Consider the following 19,421-nt stretch of genomic DNA (forward strand, 5'->3'; position numbering starts at 1 on the left):
CGTGATTAAAATTCGATTAATTGAGCAGCCCTAGATGTAGTGAAGGAGGACATGTAGATGGTTGGTGTGACAGAGGAGGATGCTAAGGACCCGGTGAGATTACTAATCTTACTTCGTTATGCTTTGCTAGGAAGGGGGAATTTTTTGCGAGGAAGTCAGCTGTTAAACAGACGATTATTCACATGTCTGTGCCAAATTTAAACATCCTCTGTCTGTGATTCATTGTTTTTCCCTTTGTTAAAAAAGGCTGCAGATTCCAAGACGTATTCTTCTGCACATTTTTTTTTTACCATATAAAGTAATCCAATGGACCTTTTGGTCCAGCTCTGGGCTTTGTGCCTCATCACCCCCTGACACTGAATTATTGTTTCTACACAAAAAGCACACATTAAATCTGAAAAGGACTCTCACTCTCAGATATTCTGTGAGAGTAGAGGAGACACCAGGTCCAGAGCTGGCTCGATCCATGCAGGACGTTTGCATTAACAAGCACCAACAAGCTGCTAAGACACACAGCTGGCTACTAAAACTGCAAAGAGCCTGAGATCAATCTATTTTACAGGAGTATGAAACATCAGACATCTCTATGAAGGTGAGCTGCCACAGGTGAGGTGAGCTGTTCTACTGAAAGTGCTTTCAGCAGAATACCAGCACCTTTGGTGAACTGCAGCCATGTTGCCATCTGTGGCATCCTGATAGTTTTGATGTGCAAGCAGCTCTGAAGCAGTGCTGAATTAGCAAATAATGGCACAGCTCCTGTGATGAAGTGATAAAAATGTGCAGCTGCACTCTTGAAAGAGACAACATCAGTCTCAAACTGACACAGTGCATCAATCACTGATTACAGCCCGCAGTCTACGATCAAGAGACAAAGACTCATTTTCACATATTTGCATCGTGGTTTGAGGGTTTTTGTGTTGCATTTGAGTTTCAGGCTTTTCCGTTTCTCTGTTGCAAATTTGTGTAACATTGAACTTTAGTTTCAGGTTTATTATTTTAATTCTTGTTCCTGATTAGTTTTAAATGGAGTTTGGGTGCAAAGGAGTGATAGTGGATAGAGAAGATTCATGGATGCTGTGAAGAAGGACACACAGTGTGACAGAGGACGATGGCAGGGATAACCAAAAAGAAGAAAGAGAAGAAGAGCCAGCATCTTCACTTCCTGATTCTGAGTCGGCCTCCTTTTAGCCCATCTCCCCAGTTCATGACATAGGCCGTCATCTCTCCTTGCCCATTGCTGGCATACCACAACCTCTCCACCAGCTTAGCCTGGCCCTGAACGTGTGGAGGCCTGCTGTTCCCGAGCCCATTGGTGCCGACTCAGCATCTGTTGCTGTGCAGCCTTAGCATGAGATAAGCACAGGGCCTGCTTCTCTGCTCTGCCCTGACATCCCTCTGCTCTTTGAAGCATCAGCAGTCAGGGCCTCTGAACTTTTACATGTTTAAACTTTTGAATTCCGGTTTGTTTTTTTGTTTTATCCTGTTTGAATTCACTGTTTCTTCTAGTGTTTTTAGTTCCCTCTGTGACTAAGTACTTTACCATGAGGTATCATGTCTTCTCCAGTGTTAGATGTTTATTTCCTGTTCCACTTAAGAGGTTGGTCTTCTTTCATGTCTTACGTTAGTTTTTCCTCGTTCCTTATGATCTTCTGCTCCTGATTTCGATCTTCGTGTAATTATTCTAACTTGTGTCTCATTCACCTCCAGTCATTCCCTAATTAGTCCTTGGTGTTTATATATGTCCCACTGTTCACTTTCTATGATCTGTTGCTGTGTATGTTTAATCCTTGCACATCTTTGTGGGTTTCCATCTGAAATGGCTCTTGACACAAAATTTAATCAAAAATTAACAATTATCCAACAAAAAACAAACAAAAATAAAATACATTTATGGTCCAGTTGATTTTTATCCATTAAAGCAAATTTCAAAAATTACTTCCCTTCAGTTTTCTTCACAAATCACATTTGGATGAGCTCTTGGTTATCACGTGACCAGATACGTTTGGCACATATTTATTCAAACCACGTTCAAAGAGTAAATGCAGGACAGAACAAACACACAACAAAGCAAAACAGCATCACGTTCACATATTTACACACACTTTGACATTTGAGGTGTCAGAAAAAGACACATCCTGCACAAACAAGTTTTTAACACATTTAGAACAGGAGATGATTACGGCAGGAAGCTGTGGTCACTGTGACGTTAACAAAAAGTAGAAAGCATGCGGCACCCCCCAGGTTTATCAACCTGTCTGTCAGTGCACCAGCAGCATGGAGATAGCAACAGTGTGTGCTGTTATTGGTGAGTAAAAGTGTGTTGGAGCGCTCTCATTTAGTGCAAAAGCAAGAGCTGTCTTCTTGTTTATGAGCAGAATCTATATGTATGTGTTATATATGTTTTATGTTATGTATATTACATGTTATATTATACATTATATTTTTCAATGGCTCATAAATGTTACTCTGCATATCATAAATTTTCAGTTATCTTGTTGTTACAACCAGAATTTATCAATTAAAGATGCACTCATTGTTGTTTTTAAGCTGCCATGTAATTACAAAGTTACTATAAGTAACAGCAAATGATTGTTGTATTGTTTAGTAACAGCTCAGTGACTTACTGCCTGTAACTACTAAGTAATTGCCAGAATTACAAAGTGTATTTTAATTTGTGCGTTTAGGTTTTTCTTGACCGCTCATTTTAGTTTCGGAGCTGATTGCTTGTCTCAGTTTAGATTTGATCACATTAAGTATTATTATTTCAAAGGTTGTGTGGGTAAGTATTTGTCAGGGTCAAAAATGTTAAAGTTCAGAAAAACAATTATAATACAAAACTGGGATTTTTGAATGCAGGCGAGTCACAGTCATGCACACACAATACACGCAAATAATCTCAGTAAACCTGCACGTCAAAGCCTATTTAGGCTGGTTGCCATGGCAAATTTGTCCAAAAAAGCTTAAGTTTAAAAACATTTCATGTGTATTTTTCTAAATTTTAAAATTATTTTAAAATATAAGCACACAATATCATTCTGTTGGTTTCTCTGTTTTGGTCAAGTTTAATTTCCTTTTTTCAAAATTTCTGTTACCTATTTTTTTCCCCCACATTTAATTTCCTTTTTTTGTTGTTGTTGTTTCTTTTGGGACAAAATGTAAAAAACTCATAACTAATAAAAATCAAAAGTCAGAATTTTATTGTTAAAGGTTAAGGGCAGTCTGTCTTTGCTATCATGTGTTCCCACTAACGGCATTTAGTTTGATGTGTTGCTCCTCTATCTGAGATCGTGGGTGGCACATGAAGCTTCGATTGCATCCAGTCTACATTTGCTACTGTAGCTCACTGCAGCCGCTAACCGCATCACATTGTAAACAGGTAGCCATTCTGCCTTAGGCCGGGGTTTCATTACAGCCACATGCTAAACAGACACATTTTAATCCAAATAACATCCGTAGTGAAACAGCTTCTAAAGCAGGCGTCTATGAATCGCCCAGCGTTTCATGGTCGCTCCTTTCTGCAATCGCATTAACAATATAATAATAATAATAATGGATTGGATTTATATAGCGCTTTTCAAGGCACCCAAAGCACTTTACAATTCCATTATTCATTCACTCACTGGTGGAGGCTACAGTTGTAGCCACAGCTGCCCTGGGGTAGACTGACAGAAGCGAGGCTGCCATATTGGCCCCTCTGGCCAACACCAGTAGGCGGTAAGTAAAGTGTCTTGCCCAAGGACACAATGACCAGGACAGAGAGCCCGGGGATCGAACCAGCGACCTTCCGGTTACAGATGCGCTTAAGTTTGCCATGATTTCTCTTTTTGTTTTGCAGCTTCACTCAGAGTTGTTCCCAACAGATCCCAGTTCTTCCAGTATGAGTCCGTCTCCATGAGCTGTGGGGGGCAGGAAAACTCTTCAGAGTGGAGAGTAAAGAGGAACACGTCCTTATACACAAACACCACATGTCCCTCATCCTCAAATGGAATAGATGAATCTCACTGCAACATCAGTGATCTTTATCCAGCAGACACTGGAGTTTACTGGTGTGAGTCTGCAGCAGGACAGTGCTTCGATACTGTCAACATCACTGTGGCAGGTGAGCTTTGATCAACAAATCACGAGTTGTAGCCATTAGTGACTCAAAGTACCTGAAAAGCTTCTACACGTTTACAGATAACATGAACATATCATGAAGAAGCTCTTTTTATGCCAAGTAAGCAGTGTTGGTCTGCCCCAAGTAAACAGGATGTTTTAATTCACCACAAAATCCGCAACATTCACCATCTGAAGTTTGATCATATCACACTGTAATCATACAAATTTGATTTAAGTCATGCACTATTCTACACAGGCCTCAACTGACTCCAGTTATTTGTTCCAATGAAAGTCCTGTTATCTGCCACTTCAGTTTCGGCTAAAAACAAAGCAAAATTTAAAAATGACGCTAAACAAAAGAAAAGCTTTTAAATAGAATTGCATCAGAAACATAACCCGATGCTGCAAGGGGAGTCTGAACTAAAAGTTTTATGTTTCAGCTGGTTCTGTGATCCTGGAAGGTCCTGCCCATCCTGTGATGGAGGGAGACACTGTAACTCTGCACTGTAGACACAATGAAGGCTCATCCTCCAATTTCACTTCTACTTTCTATAAAAATGATGATCTTATTGAGAGCAGCTCTACAGGAAACCTGACCATCCACAGGGTTTCCAAATCAGATGAAGGCCTCTACAAGTGTAACATCACTGGAGTTGGACAATCACCAGACAGCCTGCTGGTGGTTGTTTCTGCAGGTGAGCAGAAAACATAAAAAGTTATAACATCCTACTGTCAACATGATGGATTCATACTAGAAACCAGGTATGGTTGTTTTAGATGACAAAGTTCTACTTTTGTGCTTCTAATCTTTCTATTCTAATTCATTTTAAAGTGGGAGGGTGTGACCTGGGAGGGATGCTATTATGCATTTTTGTGCAACCACCAAAATATGGTTATTTTTCCAATTTTACCCAGTAAGTATGGATCAAATCTGAACATAAGTACATCCAGACACCTTACCCACACCACATTAGTTTAGTTTGGTTAAAAAGTGTAAAGGTAGGACTTTTCCTTCTTCAACTATTCATTCAGTTCCAAAACATGCACAAGTTTTAAAGACCCGAATCCCCCTTTTTATGTTTGTCTTTATAAAAAATTGTTAGTTAGCAATCTTTAAGAAAACTGCTGACTGAGTTCAAATGATGGATTTGTGTCAACCAGCAACCACTTGAATGTTTTTCTAAAGAAACTGTTTACTTTAAAGGACTTTTACAGCGTCATGATGAGAAATGCACTTGTTTGATGTCCTACCTGAAGGGTAGATCCTGTGTGCTTTCAGCCAAGCTTAGCACAAAACCCCATGCTGGACGTTTACACAAAGGCCTGTGGGTCTGCATTTAGGCCAATGTGTGGTATTTTTGTTTTGAAGCAGGGAGACCTGACTCGCCGCCTGATTCTTCCCCCCGAGTGATTCTTCCTGTGGTGGGTGTCTGCCTCATGCTGATTTTGCTGATGCTGCTCTGCCTCTGGAGGAGCCACAAAGGTCAGCATGTTTTGATGTAAATAAAAAAAAGAAATGACATTTTACATCCTGTTGCTACAATGTTACTTTCACTGTGTTTAGAATTCCTTTCTCTTGGTCGTGGTTAAAAAAAAAACCATCCCCCAAGAATAAAACTAAAATCTGCTGCACTCACACGAGAGTACCTCCTCCTACTCTGTTCATTTCATAAAGGCAATACTACAGATACATCCAGGTCATTTCAATCAAACCTTCTTAATCCTGTAACCCTGATACTTTTAGAGCAGTCAACCTTTGATTTCTCCAAACATTCCTGTGATTGTTTGGATTGTTTGACTGTACAGAGACATTTAATGATTCGTCATCTGCATAAGTGTGGTGGCTAATACTATGAATACATGAACAATCTGCTCGAGACAGCATTTCTTTAGAAAACAGCGGGACAAAGATAGAGACCTGACAAATACTGTGAACAAAATCTGGAACAGAGGACGCAGGGGTGAGCAATTCATTTTCCAAATGGACACAAACAAGCTGAACCCGGTTCTGCTCAGTATTAATTTATATCTTTATAACTGGTGCTGCTAACAGTTGGGATCGACGCACATGGTCACTCCTCCTTCAGCCTTGTTCTGTTGGCGTTTTCTTCCTGTTGAAAGGGAGTTTTTTTCTTGCCACAGTTGCAAGTGTTTACTGATAGTGGGATTCATTTAACTGTTGAATAGTGTAGACTCATCTTTACCTTACGACATGAAGTGCCTGTTGTTGTTTTTGATGCTATAAAAATAAACCTTAATTTAACTGAAAATGAATCAATGCTGGCATAGTGATTTGCACTGTTGCCTCACAGCAAGAAGGTCCTGAGTTCGAGTCCACCAGCTGGCCAGGGCCTTTCTGGGTACGCCAGCTTCCTCACGCAGTCCAAAGACATGCAGTTAGGTTAAATGGCAATTCTCAATTGCCAGTTAATTGTGAACTGCCCATGTAAATACCAATCTGGTTGGGTTAGCTCTGTCCAGGGTGTACTCTGCCCTACAACCCTAACAGGGATAAGTGGAAGGAAATGGATAGATTGTGGCCACCGTTCTCTAGATGAACTACTGTGACAGATCCTCTAATGACAGCCATTGTGCAGGAGATCAGAATAACCAAATGTCTCAAAAGTAGCTTTCAAATCATTATCAGGTCACCTTTGTCACCTGATAAAACGTAGTTAATGAGAAACCACTAATGCTGTGCAACACATGAAATCAATAAGATATCCATCAGGAAGTCAAGGCTGGGCAGGTTCTCTGTGGAACATCTACTGTTTACATCAGTGTGGACACACACATATGCAGTTTCACTTTACTCAAAAGCCTCTTTAATGAATTTGGTGATGTTACATTGAACGACTTGTTAATAGTGAGTTTCTCTGCATTATGCATTTGTGGTTGAGGTGATGATGCATTCACTGCTCACTTCTCTATTCATTGTAACTCTTAAAGCTTTGTTTCTTTCATCAATGATGTTTGACTGCACTTGTGTGCCTACAATACTGAACTGTTGAAAAGGTTAACTCATGCATCATAAAACTGCATTTTAAGCATAGTTATGGCCTTTATGAGGAAGTAGCAAACAAAAGTCTGACTCTAGCTACGCATTGGTGACCTACAGGCACGTCAAAGCTATTATTATTGTGGTTGTGCATCATTGTGGTATTGTGTGCAAGAATTCTAAAATTAACATAGCCACACAATATTTACAAAGCCACTTAGTTTTAACCAGTTAATACAAAACCAACACTAATAAAGTAAACTGAACAAAAAGTGGAATAAACCTACAGAAATATAGAATACTAATAAAAATATCTAAATAATATCAGGTGATATCTGTAAATAATACTTGTATCTCTTAAATGGTGTAAGTGAAAAGATTCACATGAAAAAAGAAGAAATTATGTTCGGAAAAACCGAAAAAGGATCTATAAATAAAGTTACTGTTGTAGGCCAAACACTGTCATTAGTTTCATGTTGTTCTTTGCACAGTTGTAAATCACCTGAATGGTTTCAGAGGTGGAACATTTACTCTCTGCAGATTGTTTTATTTTGAAAAAAAGGATTCTCTGTGCTTTTCCTGTGGCCTACTCATCTGTTCTGTGCTGCTTGATCCTGCAACGTCTCTTTCAAAGCTCAGCAGGGAAGATTCAGAATCACACTTTGGCACATTCAAGCAGTGCCTTTAAATATTATCTGAGCCTAAATATAACACAGCAGGTTTATTGCTGGAGAGTCTAGTTCAAAAGTTATGTACAAACTGTGTCATGCAATAATTATCTGCATTCTTCACTTGGAGACACTCTTGTGACATAGTTTCTTAAACATTATGAGCTATTTATAACTCTGTTATTTGTGGTTCATTCCTTTTCGTCACCAAAAGGAATGAACTAGGAATGAAGAGGGAACTCCTTCCTTGTTCACCAAACAAAGTAAACGCTGAACAAACAGCGACAGAGCTCGTTCCACTGGTCTTAGTAGATCTGTGCTCTCTTCCAGTCTAATCTTTCCCTGCCACAGTGATTTTTTTAACCTTAAGTGTCAAAAGAATCCTGTTCACTTATTTTCAGCAGTGTGTTTACTTTATTACTAGTTCAGTTTTCTGGATTTACATGTTTGAATCCGACTGTTGTGCGAACACATGAAAATTTGCAGATAAAGTGAACACAGCTGGAAACTGTGAGGAAACAGAACAATAACACAAGTAACTATACTGTAACATGTATTTTAATCATGAATGGCTCCTAAACATGTTAGCAATGAATAAGTTGATCATAAAATCATTAAGGTCAGGTGATAACTGTGGATGTGTCACTGGGAGTGGTATCGTCTCAGTGTGTTAATGATGAAGGTGAGAGGTCATCCCTTCTTGTTTGTCGTCTTTACCTTACACTATAAAGCACCTTGAGATATAGATCTATCTATTCATCTATATCAAGGTGCTTTATGTTGTAAGGCAAAGCCCATGCAAAACAGTTCTGCAAAAACTGGTCATAAACTCACTGAGGACAGGTGATCACTCCCAGTGGATCTGTCACTGGGAATGTTAGTAATCCCATGTGACACAGTTTCATAATCATGGTTTACGTAACACGTCTGATGTCAGCAGAGGGATTCCGTCTTGCTTCACTATGCAGGGTAAACCCTACAAACAAACACACCTAATGATGGGTGTTGGTTGGTGTTGACGGAGATCTGTTGCTGTTCTCACGTCACTGCATTGTTTTCTTCGCGCGTTCAGTCTCTGAAAATGCGACTTAGATTCTCAAATTCATTGTTTGCTTTGTTACCAACAGCAGTTGTATGTTTCCTTCCACATTATTACTAAAATGTACTTATGTGGATTTGAGTCCAGCTGTTGTGTAACACGTGAACTGTTCTGTATTGCAGATAAAGTGAACCCTGCTGTCTCGTACACTGACATTACCGCCACACAGGAAGTGAAACCTCGTACTTTCAGAGGTAAGAACATAAAAACTCACTCACATACTCACAGTTCTCTCTTTTATTGCAGGCTTCTGTGTCTGACTGAATTTAAAGGACTCTGTGATATAAAACTGTAAATAATGAGAATAAAAACAATCACCAGAGTTCACATGAGATTTTAAACTAAAGGACAAGCTGCACTAAACTTTTAGTTCTCACAGCATAAACACTGTAAACTCACTGTGTCATTTCCTCCACTATGTACTGAAGACTGTGTGAAGTCATGTGCATGTTGTTGTTATCTGCCTAGAAACAGAAGACCTCTGCACTGTTACTGGTTAACTATCACCATAGTTACAAGCATAATACTTTAGCACATGCTCCAGACTCCGCCCTCTAGTTTTACTGTCAGTCAGCTCCTGCGGTTTCACTCAGAGACGTCCAATTGTATTTATTGTGATAAAACTGACATGCTCAGAGTTTCTGCACAGAGCTTTAAGGAGTCGGCTGCCTTTTCTTTTACTCTGATGTAAACACAGACTGCAGAGGTGCTGTTTTATAGGCAGCTACAAATGTTATGTAGCACTTCAGGCTTTTGTTTATGCTGTTGAAGAACTAACATCCTGTGGGTTAAAAAAAAAGCATGCAGACTGAGCGTGGGAACCAAAAAACACAATAGTTAGATAATATGGAAAACATGTAAGTATATTTATAAACAAACAAACAAACAAACAAACAAACAAACATGGTGTTTTCCTTCATGTTCACAATCTCATAAATGAAACTAAATGGCCTACAATCCTTCATATCCAAAGCCTGATGCTGTGTGTTGTGTTTCTCTTCACATTTCATAAAAATAGTTACCGTCAGCAAATCTTAGAGACACTGTCCTGCTGCCACCAAAGGTTTGCATGAATAAAAAATGTAATTAACAATGTTTAGTAAAAATATTTTGCCTGTCCTGTTTTATTGCAGGTCAAATATCAAGTTTACTGTGACACTTTCAGGGATTTTCACTTTGTGTCTGAACAGAATAAAATAGCGGCATCTTCAGAAACTGAATCCTAATGTTACTGATCATTGGGCAGTGTGATGCTGCATTACTTGAAATGTATAAAACAATGAGAACACACACTGTCCACGCACAGTTAACATGTGACAACTTAAAAATATATTATTTTTCCACAATGACCACACTCCTGTCTGTGCTACCATGGTGACCAGGACAAACCCAGTAACCACCTTAAACCACTGACATGGTGTTGCCATCAAACATGAAGGTAAATAAAACTCCAATGAGCTCAGCAACAGATCTGAAACAAAAGGGTGGGACAATGTTACATGACAGGCCCTGCAAAACATACATTAGGCTTTTACTGCTCCACATTACCTAACCAGACACGCCCACTGCAGACAAACACAACTAAGCTCTCTAAGGCAAGTGTCAGACTTATTAATAGAAAATCACCCAGAGCCTAACACAACATCCTCCTCGCCTTTTTCGAGCCATAAACTTTATGTTTTAACATTTTATTTTCAGTAGCACAAGAATTGTTGCTTCGGTGATCAGATGTGTTTGAGCAATAAAAAAATAAAACTGTTAATGATTAAGTTCAAAACATGTGAAACACAAGATTTCTGGATCATTTTCTACAGGTTCACAGCACCAACAGTTACAGTTACAATCCTATTCTTACGTTCAATACAAAAATCTAAACACCATATTTTGACTTTAAATTGTTATCAGTGGTAAATTGTACCTTTAGAAAAATCTATCACTGTTGATATTTTTAGCTGCAGAAACAGGTAACATCCTGATATTAATGAGAAAAACCTGAGCCCTGGATTTTAATACACATCTGGTCTTTGAGAGCAGCGGTTGAGATGTGTAAGGCACATGTAGCCCTTTTCCTACTCGACTGGACGGGGCTCAAATCTACTCAGTTTCAGTGGTTTTCCATTACAACTAAGTAGCACCTAATCCACAACGGGTCTTTATAGCTGAAAATCCAGTGATGTGATAGTGACACAAACAACACGACAATCGAGGATGTTGTTCTTTTTTTTATGAGAGAAAATGAATTTGCTCCAATTATACGTTTTCACAGTTTCTTATCAAATGGTAAGAATTTAAAATTAGTTTTAAATGGCGCCATAGACCTCGGTCTCTCTGGCTCAGAGACAAACAGCTCGGCAGTAAACCCTTTTTATTGTGGGTCACAGAAACTCAATATTAACAACATCTGATGCCTGATATCAGCTCATGTTTCTTCTTCTGCACCTCTCTGGACATCAGCCTTATATGGTATACTTTCTGCTCCGTCTGTGGCTTTTTGTCAGACACGAGGACTACTGTGTTGTCTAAAATGTCTATGCTAATCGGTGGCATGCAGTCTGTTGACTTTGACGTTTTCAGATCAACTCACATTGTAAATATTCACATTACTGGGAAACTGCCTTCATCCAGCTGCCGGTAAAAGTTCAACCAGTTAGAGTTATTGGTGCTGGCTGTTACACTCATTGTCACACTGCATTTCAATGAGCTCCAGCTGCAGTTGATACGGAGCATTATCAGGGTCGATGGAGTAGGGGGAAGAAGAAAAAATCAAAACGTGTCTTTTTCAATAGATGTAATATCCTGAAATCAATAAACTCCACAATACACAGTCCCATAGCTGTCACATTCCACGTCACTTGTGCAGTAATAATGTCCTGTGGAAAACTTTCTAGCAGCTCATGCGGTGCTGGAAAAGCTGCAGCTTAGTTTCGAAGGCTCAGATGTGCACATAGAGCTGGTTCACCACCACATCCTTCCTTTTGTGCAATGGTTGTCCCATTTCAGCCACAATCTGCCCAAGTTTCTTCCTCAGAGGACAAAAAACCCCAAATCCCTGTAGTGCAGGTTTCCACTGATCATTCTAGTGACACATTACATCTCCATACTCAGCTTGATGGTCGAGCAGGGACTGCTGAAACTGGCTGTGGTACAGGACTTAGGACAAATTGACTGAATGGTCTGAACAGAGAACAGAACTTGCCGGTGAATCATACAGTGAAGTTTAATAAGGTTGCCTTCTTCTTCCTTTTGGTCCATATTGAGATGAAAGCATCACACAGATGCTTTAGACACAAACAAACACTGCATTGTTGTCTAGAAGCAGAGATCATTGCCGCCTCCATGTAAAAGACTTCACACAGAGAAGCAGAAATCCCCCACCACATCCGTGTCATCACTTTTAACACCTTTGTAAGATGAGACTGACGCCAACCTTTCAGTATTAAATTAATTAAAAGGGAAGAAATGCTTTCACTGCTTTCAGTTTGAACATTTTCTGAACCTGTCCTCTCTCCACAGATATGAACTCTGAGGCGTCTTTCTACTCAACACTCAGTCTGGCAAACATGTGCCAGGAAACACCTAAAGACTCCAGATTAAGTGTTTAAGCTTTTTATTTATTTATTCTTTGTATTAACGTGAAGAAATGTTTGTGGAGATTTCAAAGAATTTTCTTCAGCAGCTAAAATTTCTTGACATTTCTTAAAATTTGCACAAATCTGTCATTTTGTCCCTTTCGGTCAGTTCATATCTCTTTGCAGTTGGGTTGTATATGAAATAATTGTTGTGAGTCTTTGTTGGAGGTGTGTTTACTTCAGTCATGTTACATATTCATTTTTTTATTATTAAGAGTTTGTCTTTGTAGTGTCTTTGTCTTTCGTCGTCATTTTTCCAGCGACTTTGTAGATATCACTCTTATTTCTGTTTGTTACTTTGAAGCAACCACAAAGAGCTTGAGTAACTTTGAAGTTTTTTTGTAGTCCTAGTGGTTTTTTTGTTGGTTTGTATTTTTGCTTTTTAAAATTTTCTGTCGAACATGTGATGTAATTTAGCAACATTGTACCAACTTTTTTTGATTTAAAGTTGTTTTTTTTCTGATTTTATCTTTTTGTAGTCCGTTTCTCTTTAGAGTAGCTGTTCATTGCTTTGCAGCTGTCTTAGGGCGTTTGCATCTCTTCATCGTCTTTTTTGTGTGTTCTTTAATACACCAAACACAACTTCTGGCTCAGAAGTTTTGATGTAAGCAAACTTTCAGTTACCCAAAAGCAAAAATGTGAATGACTTGATTTGGAAATCAGTGCTTGTAATAGTCCTTGAACTTTCTGTTGCTACATGCAATGATTTTGTCTTGTTATGATAGTAATGTGATCTTAACGAACAATAAAACCACCAAACCCAAGATATAGCGCAAAACCTTTTTGTTGTTTTCACAGAAGGAAGAACAGTTCATATCTTTGTTATCGATATCTCTCTGGGACTCTCCCTATTAGGCCAGAGTCTCTGTCTTTTTCTCAAGTAAAAGTCTTACTAAATAAATAATGGATAACACAGATTACAGCTTGCACTGCAGAGGAATTGATTAAAGCATAAGCAATTTTGTCTATCAAAGTGTTTTATAATGCTTTATTTATCTGTATTTTCTTATACTGTTTTTGTTGCAGCTCTAGTGTTCTGACAGGTCATATAACACCAGTAAGGGGGAGACATACATACAGGTGGGACAATGAGTGAATCGGTGAAACTAAATTTTAGTATCACATAAAGGAAGGAAACCCTTAAGTTATTGTTAGTGTTTATGTCATGGTACCTGGGTCTGTGACCCAGGGTTTTGAGTTTTGTGAATGTTGAAGAATCTTCTAGTTTGTTATCCTTAGATTTCAGTTCAGTTGTATATGTTGTCATTCAGGATTTTGTTAGTATGTGGTTAAATTTTCCCCGTCCTTTTGGGTCTAGTTTCTTGTGATTTGTGTGTCCCTGTGAAGTTAGTCTTGTCTCATGTTATTTGTCTCCCTCCTCTGCCATGCCTGTTTATGAATGTCAAGTTCGGTCTCAGTCCTGTGTCCATATTTCGCGTGGCCAGAGATAGAGCCTTGAGGAACACCACAATCAAAATGTGCAACGGAGGAGCTTGTAGAGGAACTGCCTGTGGACACAGAAGGTTTTTCATTTCAGAAATAAGAATGCAATTATTATAGAGCAGATCTCTTAATCTCAACACAGGTCTCTAGGAGGTCTCTACAGGAGATCATAATGATCGACTTAAATGTGACATTCAAATTTGAAAACGCTCAAATAAAATGGTGATCACAAAGCAAAACACTGCAAACATCTTCAAAATAAATCATATGAACATGTCTCCTTATATCTACAGTAGCACAAACATACTAGATCACACTCATTTCCCATTGCATTTTAGATATTTAATGTTTTTCCTTTCATGATAAAGAAAAAGCTGCTGTGAGTAAGAAAGAAATCTGTCAGCGCGACTCTTTGAACTTGCACTGTAAGAAACAAATGCAGTGATGAAATATTTAGAGTTTCACAATAGAAGAAAAGATAACATCTAGACAGGTGAGATCTGAAAGGTTTTTTTAAAAAAATTTTTTAGAGAAGCTGAACCAAATGAATCTTTTCATTATCACTGGGGCATCACAAGGCTTTGTGTGATCAGTCATCTGTACAAGGACTGACCTTTGCCTGCTGTCGTAAATGCTGAACTTCTAACTATTCCGGCATGTTAGAAATGCATTGTTGGTATAATTACAGCCTTAGAAGAAAATACGCAGTTGGATACGTATGGGCTCAAACTGTGGTAATAAATATTTAATACTTGTAAATCAGGATTTGTATGTGTAAAAAGAATTTGTGTGGGCGTAAAAAAGATTTGTGTGTGGACGCAGCCAAAAAATACGTGAAACTCAACACTCAAGTTTCAAGTTTTTTGATCCTATTTTTCTTCCTTTCAGCTGATTGGTCAATGTCATGTCAATCACAAATTTAACTATCCAGTCAGAGAACAGATGGGTTTGGCTGTCGGAGTGGCGTTTTTTTGAACTGCAGGTCCTTGAAGGGTAATACCGTTTGAAGCTGGAGGATCTCTATATAAATATCTGATAGCAGCTAGGTCCCCTAACTTTCAGCAGCTGTTGAAAGGATAAAGTTGTGGTATATCAGTGGTTAGAAATACCATTATTACTTTAGGATTAGTTTAACACAATAATGATGGGTCGTTCGCGAACGAAATGGCTCTTAGAGCCGGCTCTTTGACGTGAACGACGCGAGCCGGCTCCTTATCGCCAGCCGTCACGTGTTTTTTTTTTTTTTCTTTCTCTCAGCCTCTCTCTCGCACTTTTTTCCGCTTCACTCCGCACGCGAGCCTTGTGCTTTACGCTGGGCAGAGGGGGGAGGGGCGGTAGTTACACTCAGTAGCACAGGAACAGAGCCGGAGGGAGAGACAGAGAGCCAGGGACAACAACGTCACATTAGAAAGGTATAGTAATCATCCACAACTATTTTCGGTTGCAGATGATAACGGATTCAGAAAGTTTATTCATGCGGGCCCATATGACAGAGAATATGCATCTTCTTTTTGTTTTCATATTTTAATTTATATTTAATTGTGTCGCGGTTTGCAGTGTTTTGTGTTGTTTCACTTTAAATTTGTAAAAGGAAAAAGCTGAAAATTCAAATAGTTAAAATTTGAAATGTGAATAGTTGATTTTTGTATTATATGATTTATTTATTACATTTTATGTGGAGTGAATAAATAAAAGTATATTTACGGTGGCCCCTAGAGACAAAGCACATACAAACTTCAAATCACGTACAAACTCCGAAGCACGTAAAAACACGTACAAATTCTGAAGCACGTAAAAACACGTATAAACTCCGAAGCACATAAAAACTCCGAAGCACGTAAAAACTCAGAAGCATGTAAAAAAGACAACAGGAGTGCTCCAGGATGCTGGGCGCAGTGTTGAGCTTTTGTTACCTAGTGGCTACACAAGCCAGCAAGTACCAACGACCAGATTTGGTGTGTGGTAGTAACAGGTAAATGAACTTTTTTTTAAAATTATTTGAATATATATGAGTTCCTGTGTATAAATACACAAACAATACACACATGCTTTCAATTGTGTAATTTAAGTGATCTAGGTAGCTCTGCTTTGAAAGTTCAGTTCATGCTAGAAATGTGTTTTGGAGTTTGTACGTGTTTTGTCTCTAGGGGCCACCGCATATATTTATATATAAACATATATAAATAAAACCACTTTTTTTTACGTTAGTAATAACTTTTGTGCATAATTTTATATTATTGTTAATAATAAATTAAATAAAGCAACAAAACAACCTTGTCACGGCTGGCGGGGTGAGCCGTGTGGTGTGGAGGAAAGGAGGACCCAAAATGCAGACAGCGACTGGTGATTCGAGTGAGGTTTATTTACAAGTGGTGGAGTGGCAAAACAGGCAGTGAGGGGAGAGTATTTACAGTACACAAATAACAGAACTGAGGGCAGGACAGAACATAAACCTAAACTGGGTGAGCTAAATAACAAACCTGAGATCATACGAATGGGGTGGGAGGCATAGAGACGCAGACGAGGAACAGGACACCATGAAACACAGACGAGCCGACAACGAACACAGACCGACACCCACTATATACACACACACACGGTAATCGGGTAATGGCAGACAGGCGGGTACACAGCTGGAACCAATGGACATAACGAGACACAACCCTACAAAGTAAAACAGGAAACACACAGACTGTTTTACATAACAACACGGGGACATGAACAAAGCACCGAGGACAGACACAGGTAGGGCTGAATATACACCAAACTCCAGAAAACACAAAACGCTGGGTCAAAATGACCCAGGACCATGACAGTACCCCCCCTCCAAGGGCTGGCTCCAGACAGCCCAGAACAAAAACAGACGACCAACCCAGGGCGGGCGGCGGGGGGTCCAGGACGGAGGGACCACAACCGAACAAAAAACAAGCTCCAGTGGGCCAAACAGATTGTCCAAAACACAACACAGACTGGAGTTCCCAAACAGGGTCCCAAAACATTGTTCAGGAGGCCGGCCCGGAAGCTGACAACTCAGATCCAACAGCCGACCGCGCGGAAGGCAGCGGTGGCGAAGAGGAAACAGTTCAGGGGGCCGACCGTGCACACGGCAGCGGCGGCGAAGTGGAAACAGTTCAGGAGGCCGACCGTGCACACGGCAGCGGCGGCGACGGGGAAACAGGTCAGGGGGCCGACCGTGCACACGGCAGCGGCGGCGACGGGGAAACAGGTCAGGGGGCCGACCGTGCACACGGCAGCGGCGGCGACGGGGAAACAGGTCAGGCGGCCGACCGTGCGGACAGCAACGGCGGCGACGGGGAAACAGGTCAGGCGGCCGACCGTGCGGACAGCAACGGCGGCGGCGACACAAGTCCGGAGGCCGGCCGCGCGGAAGGTAGCGGCGGCCTTTGGGAGGTCGTCCATATCGACGATGACGCCCAACAAGCGGCCTGGCAGATGACCGCCGATGTCGAGGCGGCAGTTTGGGACCTGAAGGCTGCGTGGCCTTCGCAGCACCAGACGAGACGGAAGCCGAAGCTGGACCAGGCGAGGCGGATGCAGAGGCTGGACCAGGCGACGATGAAGCCGGAGCTGGACCAGGCGTGGATGAAGCGGAGGCCGGAGCTGGACCAGGCGACGGCGTGGATGAAGCGGAGGCTGCAGCTGGCGAGGATGGAGACACGGAGGCTGCAGCTGGCGAGGATGAAGACACGGAGGCTGCAGCTGGCGAGGATGAAGACACGGAGGCTGCAGCTGGCGAGGATGAAGACACGGAGGCTGCAGCTGGCGAGGATGAAGACACGGAGGCTGCAGCTGCCGGCGGTGTGGATGAAGCGGCAGCCGGCGAGGATGATGAGGCTGCAGCTGGCGGCTGGACGGGCTCCTCGGGCCCTCCAGCGGACGGGACAGGGGGCTGGACGGGCTCCTCGGGCCCTCCAGCGGACGAGACAGGAGGCTGGACGGGCTCCTCGGGCCCTCCAGCGAGAACAGTCTCAGGACCAGCGGGCACAGGGGCCCCTGGTAGGCACAGAACAGAACCAGCAGGCGCGGAGACCTCTGGCGGGCGCAGAACAGAACCAGCAGGCGCACGGGCCTCTGGCAAACACAAAGCTGACTGCAGCTGCACCGAGCATTGACTCAGCTCAGGCAGCGACAGCCATGTGCAGTAGTGATGGGTCGTTCGCGAACGAAATGGCTCTTAGATCCGACTCTTTGAAGTGAACGACGGGAGCCGGCTCCTTATCGCGAGCCGTCACGTGGGTTTTTTCTCTCTCTCTCGCACTTTTTTTCGCTTCACTCCGCACGCGAGCCTTGTGCTTTACGCTGGGCAGAGGGGGGAGGGGCGGTAGTTACTCAGTGGCACAGGAACAGAGCGGGAGGGAGAGAGAGAGAAAGAGAGCCAGGGACAACAACGTCACATTAGAAAGGTAAAGTAATCATCCACAACTATTTTCGGTTGCAGATGATAAAGGATGTAGAAAGTTTATTCATGCAGGCCCATATGACAGAGAATATGCATCTTCTTTTTGTTTTCATATTTTAATTTATATTTAATTGTGTTGTGGTTTGCTATGTTTTGTGTTGTTTCATTTTAAATTTGTTTAAAAGGAAAAAGCTGAAAATTTAAATAGTTAAAAGTTGAAATGTGAATAGTTGGTTTTTGTATTATATGATTTATTTATTACATTTTATGTGGAGTGAATAAATAAAAGTATATTTACGGTGGCCCCTACAGACAAAGCACATACAAACTTCAAATCACGTACAAACTCCGAAGCACGTAAAAACACGTAAAAACTCCGAAGCACGTAAAAACTCCAAATCACGTAAAAACTCAAAAGCACGTAAAAATTCAAAACACGTACAAAAGACAACAGAAGTGCTCCAGGATAGTGTTGAGCTTTTGTTACCTAGTGGCTACACAAGCCAGCAAGTACCAACGACCGGATTTGGTGTGTGGTAATAACAGGTAAATGAACATTTGTTTTAAATTATTTGAATATATATGAGTGCCTGTGTATAAATACACAAACAATACACACATGCTTTCAATTGTGTAATTTAAGTGATCTAGTAGCTCTGCTTTGGAAGTTCAGTTCATGCTAGAAATGTGTTTTGGAGTTTGTAGTGCTTTGTCTCTAGGGGCCACCGCATATATTTATTATAAACATATATAAATAAACCCACTTTGTTTTACGTTAGTAATTCCTTTTGTGCATAATTTTATATTATTGTTAATAATAAATTAATTAAAGCAACAAAACAACCTGAAGAGCCGGTTCGGAGCCGAAAGAGCCGGCTCTTTTTAGTGAGCCGAACCGAAAGAGCCGGATCTCTAAAAAGAGCCGGAAATCCCATCACTAATGTGCAGTCCTCAGCTGGCTTCTTTACCTCCAGGGGTCCAGAGTCTGCTGGGGGCTGAAACCCAGCCTCTGGGGAGGCCAACTGAGCTATTGACTGGGCTATGGGTCGTGAGGCTGGATGTGACG

General features: G+C 41.0%; 1 protein-coding gene across 4 annotated transcripts; it reads left to right on the forward strand.

Moving 5' to 3' along the window:
* The first annotated feature begins 1,699 nt into the window (after nucleotides 1-1,699).
* Nucleotides 1,700-15,068, forward strand: LOC146522957 (uncharacterized). 4 transcript variants are annotated; one of them, XM_085142187.1, is made up of 6 exons: nucleotides 1,700-2,305; nucleotides 3,836-4,099; nucleotides 4,539-4,793; nucleotides 5,468-5,581; nucleotides 8,986-9,057; nucleotides 12,377-15,068. In XM_085142187.1, exons 1-6 carry the CDS (start codon nucleotides 2,275-2,277, stop codon nucleotides 12,463-12,465), a joined length of 825 nt encoding a protein of 274 aa, XP_084998313.1. In that variant the 5' UTR covers nucleotides 1,700-2,274; the 3' UTR covers nucleotides 12,466-15,068. The 4 variants fall into 4 exon arrangements, with proteins under 4 accessions (XP_084998313.1, XP_084998317.1, XP_084998298.1 ...); XM_085142191.1 differs by having other exon boundaries at nucleotides 5,471-5,581; XM_085142172.1 differs by lacking the exon at nucleotides 12,377-15,068 and having other exon boundaries at nucleotides 8,986-12,367.
* The last annotated feature ends 4,353 nt before the right edge of the window (nucleotides 15,069-19,421 follow it).

Source organism: Neolamprologus multifasciatus, chromosome 3 (genome assembly GCF_963576455.1).
Source record: "Neolamprologus multifasciatus chromosome 3, fNeoMul1.2, whole genome shotgun sequence".
Lineage (NCBI taxonomy): Eukaryota > Metazoa > Chordata > Actinopteri > Cichliformes > Cichlidae > Neolamprologus > Neolamprologus multifasciatus.

Bases quoted from the DNA above. Each gene is read 5' to 3' on its own strand.
- LOC146522957 (XM_085142172.1), top strand. From the start codon at position 2,275: ATGGAGATAGCAACAGTGTGTGCTGTTATTG. The intron at 2,306-3,835 runs GTGAGTAAAAGT...TTTGTTTTGCAG, and splicing joins AACAGTGTGTGCTGTTATTG to CTTCACTCAGAGTTGTTCCC. The intron at 4,794-5,467 runs GTGAGCAGAAAA...TTTGTTTTGAAG, and splicing joins GCTGGTGGTTGTTTCTGCAG to CAGGGAGACCTGACTCGCCG.